The following is a 6,000-nucleotide window of genomic DNA, read 5'->3' on the forward strand; positions in this document are numbered from 1 at the left end:
AGGGGATATGGGAAAACAGACACTAATGCATTGTGAAATGATCCAACCATTATAGAGAGCAATTTGAAACTTTAATCAAAGGCTATAAAGCTGTGCGTACCCTTTGATTCAGCAATACCACTACTAGGTCCCATGAAAAAAAGACCCACATGCACAAAATTATTTATAGCAACTCTTTTTGTAATGGCAAAGAATTAGAAATTGAGGGGATGTCCATCAACTGGAGAATGACTGAACAAATTGTGATATATGGATGTGATGAAATACCATTGTTTTGTTAGAAATCATTAGCAGGTGGATTTTAGAAAAACCTGGAAAGATTTACATGACCTGATGCTAAGTGAAGTGAACAGAACCAGGAGAATATTGTACACATTAGCTGCAATATTGTGTGATGATAAATTATCATCTCAGCAGTTCAGTAAGCAAAGACAATTCTTAAAGATTGTGATAGAAAATGCCATCCACATCCAAAGAAAAAACTATGCAGTTTGGATATAGACCAAAAGCATACTATTTTCACTTTTTAAATTTTGTTTTATTTTTTTCTGTTTCTCATGGTTTTTTCACTTTTGTTCTGATTCACAGCATGACTAATATGGAAATATGTTAAACATGATTGTACATTTATAATCTATATCATATTATTCACTCTTATGGGGAGGGGAGAGGTAAGTGAGAGGTAGAAAAATATGGAACTCAAAATCTTACCAAAAACAATGTTGAAAACTAACTTTAAATTTAATTTATAAAAACTAAAATTTAAATTTAAAAAAGAGGAAGGAGGTAACAAGTATTAAGTAATCTGTCTTTTTCTTTCATTCAGGCTTTTGAGCTTATAAAAATGACACATGGCAGAGACCATAGCCTGGTAGAAGACCTGTTGCTGCTTTTGGGAGACTGTGAAGCCAATCTGCGAATGAGATGAGTGGACCTGATCCTAGGCCAGAACACCACCACTCTGAAGGCTGGAGTCTATCAAATGAGCTTTCTATTTGCTGTGTGACCCTCACCTCTCAAAAATGCTGTGTTATGTTTATCTAGGTGCCTAATGTTGTCCCTGTGGTTTGCAAATAATAGGAACTATTGAGTTAGAAGAAAAAATAATAATAAACAGAAGGTTTGGCAGGAAATGCCATCTGGCAATTGGTGGTAGGTGTGTGGGTTTTTTTCTTCCTTATTAGCAATCTTAGCATGAAAGGTCTCAGTGTGCATGATACAGATTCAATTTTATATGATTGATTCATCTGCAATGACTGAGTGCCTACTGTGTCTGGAAGGTATGGTGATAGGCACTGGAGACAGTATCTTTCATTCTCTCCTCCCCCACTAGTGTATTTTCATAATTATTATCTGGTGGAGAAAAAATAATCAGTTGTTTTTTTTCATTCATTTCTATAGTAAAATCTAGAAGACTGTGAAAGGATAGATTTTTTTTTCATGAAAAATCCCATGTATTCATGTTCCCCTTTATGCAGCCCAAATTTAGGAAAATGAAGATCTTAATCTAATTCTTAGAAAAATATCATTCTGGGCTACCATTGCTATCTGGTAACAGAACAGGCAAGGTATGTTTAATGCAAAAATCAAAATGAGTCTCCTTATCTTTCATGTATCTTCTTTCCCACTCCAAAAACTGTAAATTTTTCTCACTGTCACCACATTGAACTTTTTTGTCTTTTTTGAAAAAAGGGTTGGAAAGGATAATTAAAAGAACCCTAGAGCCTTAAGTATGGTTACACTCCAAGGCTCTATTCTGGACTTTCTTTTCCTTTTACACTCTCTCATGGTGACCTCATTGGCTGGCATGTTATCTATTATCATCTCTAGGTAGATGACACCTGGATCTTTATCTGGTTCCAGTCACTTTTTTTTTTCCCTCATCACCAACTGCATTTCACTAAGATGCCTCCCACAGGCAGCTCATCTCAGACTCATATTCAAAGCAAAACAATCCTCTTCCCAACTTCCTTTTTTCTATCAAGAAATATGTATGTTTCCCCCCAAGGCTGTTAAAGTCATACATATGTTCACCTTCCTTCTTTCTGTAGGTATTTTTCACCTTGATGAGAACAGTAGGGCCATGCCTGCTACTTTCCTCATCTCATTCCCTTTTGTATATTTTTTGTTTTATTCAAATTTGTATAATTTCTCTGATATCCATTTTCCTGGATAAATGGATTTGCTTAATATTCATTATTTGTGATAATCTTTTCTATGACCAGTATTTGGTGGAAAGGGTCAAGCTGGTGGCTCTGAGTTTCACACTATCCTCTTTCCTTATGAGTGACCAGCTTTTCTTCTGAATCCATTTTATCCCTAGGCTAGTCATATCTGAGAGGGAGCAGCTTAGTGGGCTCTCCTCTCAAAGAGAAATGAGGGAGTAGCAAATGTCCAATCATGGCTCCTCTGCTCTTATCGAGGCAGGAAAATGTCATTTCCCGCCCCACCAAAAATGTCTGTAGCCTGATGCTTACTGACCCCGAACTGACCCAGTACTCTCCTCCTTCCATGCTAGAGAAGTGAGACTCCACTAGCAAATCCAAGAACCTGACAGAGACTTGCAGTGACAACCCACTTCTACATTCCAGTCCTCCCTCCCTCTTTGTAGTGCTGGGGAGCCCCAGCTCCAGGCGGTAGAGAGTCACCCTGGATGCAAGGGAAAAGTCAGGTAGTCACAGCTCCTCAGGAGCAAAGTCTACCCAGGGCCACAGTCCTGTAGCACCAGAGTGGCAAAGCTCTGAATTGCCGGTGCTAGGCCAGAGACTGATGGAGGAGTGGGATGGGTCAGGACAGGCCATGTTATGGGTCAGGGCTGGGCCACATTTCACTAAGCCTCAGAGAAAGTCCATAGCATCCAGTTAGGGTCAATTCTAATGACCCAAAATCACAACGGGGAGAGACATAGGCTAGCGAATCATGAATTGCTAACCATGGGAGAAGGTTGAGATCTAGTCTCCAAGGAAACATAATTAGACACCAGAAAGTGCATGGTAGAGAAAATAAAAGGAGGAAAAGATTGAAATTACCAAAGTTTTCAGGAAGAAGAAAACTCAAAGAACTTGAACGTTAACAGATAAATCAACAGAAGGAAATATGACTTTTTGATCTAGTAAACTAGTTAAGGCATCTATGAATAAATACTGAAAAACAAAGGGAAATGATCCAACCTTGATGAGACACAGATGAGAAGTCATAGAATTTGAGGAGAACATGGAACAGCAATATGCTATTCTCTAGTGATTCAAAAGAGAAATGGGGATTATGAGAGCCGAAGTTATGACCTACCCAGCAGAAATAATGAACAGAAAAGAAAAACTGAAATCTGCAATTGCAGTCTCACCAAATAAATGAGAGAAGGTGGATTGGGCATTATAAGCAAAACCTGGTGATATCCTGTCTACAAGTTAATGATTTTTTTTTGTGGGAGTTTATTATAACATGGGAAGGCACATGAAGGGAGAGGAGAATGTGATGGACTGGGGTCAAATTAAAGTCTTTCAGAGAGGTGTTCTCTTGGTCTCAGAGAAGAATCTGTAAGGAAGTGAGGAAGGGGGCAAGAAGATGAGAGAGGGGATGGAGACCTTATTTTAGTGATAGGAGGAGGTTCTACTGGTGGATGCTTCTATGAGTGAAGAGAGATGGTCTGTAAAAGGAAATTAGGACCTTTTACTTTTCCTGGATAAGGTCTGGGTGATTTTGTATTTGAAAAGTCTACTTTTCCTACATTGGAGAGTATGGACTCTTTCCACCAAAATGAGAGCATGGACTCAAGAAGGAGAATTTTAGCCAAATATAGGGGTTGAAGTGGGAAATGAAGGTACCTGGGGAGTGTGTAGATCAGTAGTTGCTGCCCAATCAGGGAAGTGGTGATAGGGGAGCCCTACCATGAACAGTGTCCTCTATGACACCTGTAATAACTGGCATAGTTCTGAAAATGATGCACAATGGAAAAGGGTAATCCATGTTATAAACCAAAAATCATTGACAGAAAGCTCCTAGAGGGAGAATCTAGAATGGATACCTTGGAAGCTTTGATTATATGAGGACTGTAGAGAAAAGAGAGAGACCAGATAATTATAGGAGTCAGGAATTAGAGAATGAGCTCTAGAGTAAATAGAAGGAGAAGGCCGGGAATGAAGAGAATTGAGAAAGCCTTTTTGAAAAGGGACAGTGAAAAAAATTTTAAACTAATGAAGGAACTAGATGAGGGGAAAGAGATGGAGTTATCTGAGAGGAAAAAGAAAGGGGAGAGAAGGATTATATCACTACATATGAGGAAAAAACCCCAACAAACCAAAAATAAAAAAATTCTAAGCTAATCTGAGAGAAAAGAAAACCAATCAATAAAATAGTAAATTATCAAGGTGAAATCACAGAAAAACTGTAAGAAACAAAAAGAAAAATCAGAACATATTAAGAATAACTGACATATGCTAACAAAACTGAGGAGATAAAAGAACTAGAATACCTTGAAAAATGTAAAATAACCAAACTACCAGAAGATCTAATATAGATCTTAAATATTTCAATCTCAGAAAAAAAAGAGACTGCCAAAGGAAAAAAACTCCTGATAGACTCACAGAAGAATTCTATTGCACTTTTAAAGAACAATAGTACTCATATTTCACAAATTAAGCAGTCATTCCAGAAACATGTTGGGAAACAAATAGAATACTAATACCTAAACCAGAGAAAGATAAAACACAAAATCTTATAAGCCATACTTATATTGACTACAAAATTTTAAATACTATCTTAAAAAAGACTACAGTGATTTTCCCCAGGAAATCACTCATTATAACCAAGTAAAATGTATATCAGCAAACAAGGGTTGTTCAACATTAGGAAAACAATTGATATAATTAAACTCAAAACATTCAAAATCATATGGTCATCTCAATAGATGTAGGAAAAAGCCATTGCAAAGTAAAATGTTTTTTTTTTGCAAGGCAAATGGGGTTAAGTTGCTTGCCCAAGGCCACACAGCTAGGTAATTATTAAGTGTTTGAGATCAGATTTGAACCCAGGTACTCCTGATTCCAGGGCCGGTGCTTTATCCACTGCGCCACCTAGCTGCCCCCAAATGCTTTTTTTTTAAAGTTAATTTCATTAATTAAACTTAATTTTATTTAACTTTAATTTAACTTAACTTTTCCCAATTATATGTAAAAGTACCTTAAGACATTCGTTTTTGTAAGGTTTTGAGTTCCACTAATGTTGTGAACAGAACCAGGAGAACATTTCACATTAACAGCAACATTGTGAGATGATCAACTATGATGAACTTAGCTCCTCTCATCAGTTCAGTGATCAAGGACAATTCTAAAATACTTGTGGTGGAAAATGCCATCCACATGCAGAAGAACAACTGTGGAGTCTGAATGATGAATAAAACATACTATGTTCATTTTCTAAACTTCTTCAGTATTTTTCCCTTTCTTTCTCATGGTTGTTTTCCCCTTTAGTTCTGATTCTTCTTTCATTCTATAACTAATATGGAAATGTGTTAAACATAATTTTGCTTGTACAGCCTATATCAGAATACTTGCTGCCATGGGGAGGGTACAAGGAAGGGAAGGTGACAGAAAAATGTAGAACTCAAAAAGTTACAAAAAGATAAATGTTGAAAGCTATCTTTGTATATAATTGGAAAAATAGAATAACATTAAAAAAAGATTTTGAGTTCCAAATTTTTCTCCCTTCTCTCTACCTTCCCCAAGGCAATAAGCAATCCATTAGAGTTTATATATATACTTTCATGTTAAATATATTTCCACATTAATCATGTTGTAAAAGAAGAATCAGAACAAAAGGGGAAAACCATGAGAAAGAAAAATAAAGGGAAAATAGTATGCTTGAATCATCATTCAGACTCCACAGTTCTTTCTCTGGTTGTGGTTAGAATTTTCCATCATGAGTTTTTTGGAAATGTCTTAGATCTTAACATTGCTGAGAAGAGCTAAGTCTATCCTGGTTGATGATTACACAATTACAATA

The 6,000-nt window shown here is 36.6% G+C and overlaps 1 protein-coding gene across 3 annotated transcripts in view; it reads left to right on the forward strand.

The window, feature by feature from the left end:
• Nucleotides 1-1,197, forward strand: part of SMYD3 (SET and MYND domain containing 3) — a 1,048,891-nt gene extending 1,047,694 nt beyond the window's left edge. For all 3 annotated transcript variants that reach the window (XM_074222846.1, XM_074222848.1, XM_074222849.1), the window contains one exon: nucleotides 827-1,197. In XM_074222846.1, coding sequence (XP_074078947.1) covers nucleotides 827-928 — 102 coding nt within the window. In that variant the 3' untranslated portion in view covers nucleotides 929-1,197. The remainder of the gene's footprint in view (nucleotides 1-826) is intronic.
• Nucleotides 1,198-6,000: the final 4,803 nt, after the last annotated feature.

This window comes from Macrotis lagotis, chromosome 2, assembly GCF_037893015.1.
Source record: "Macrotis lagotis isolate mMagLag1 chromosome 2, bilby.v1.9.chrom.fasta, whole genome shotgun sequence".
NCBI classification, from domain to species: domain Eukaryota; kingdom Metazoa; phylum Chordata; class Mammalia; order Peramelemorphia; family Peramelidae; genus Macrotis; species Macrotis lagotis.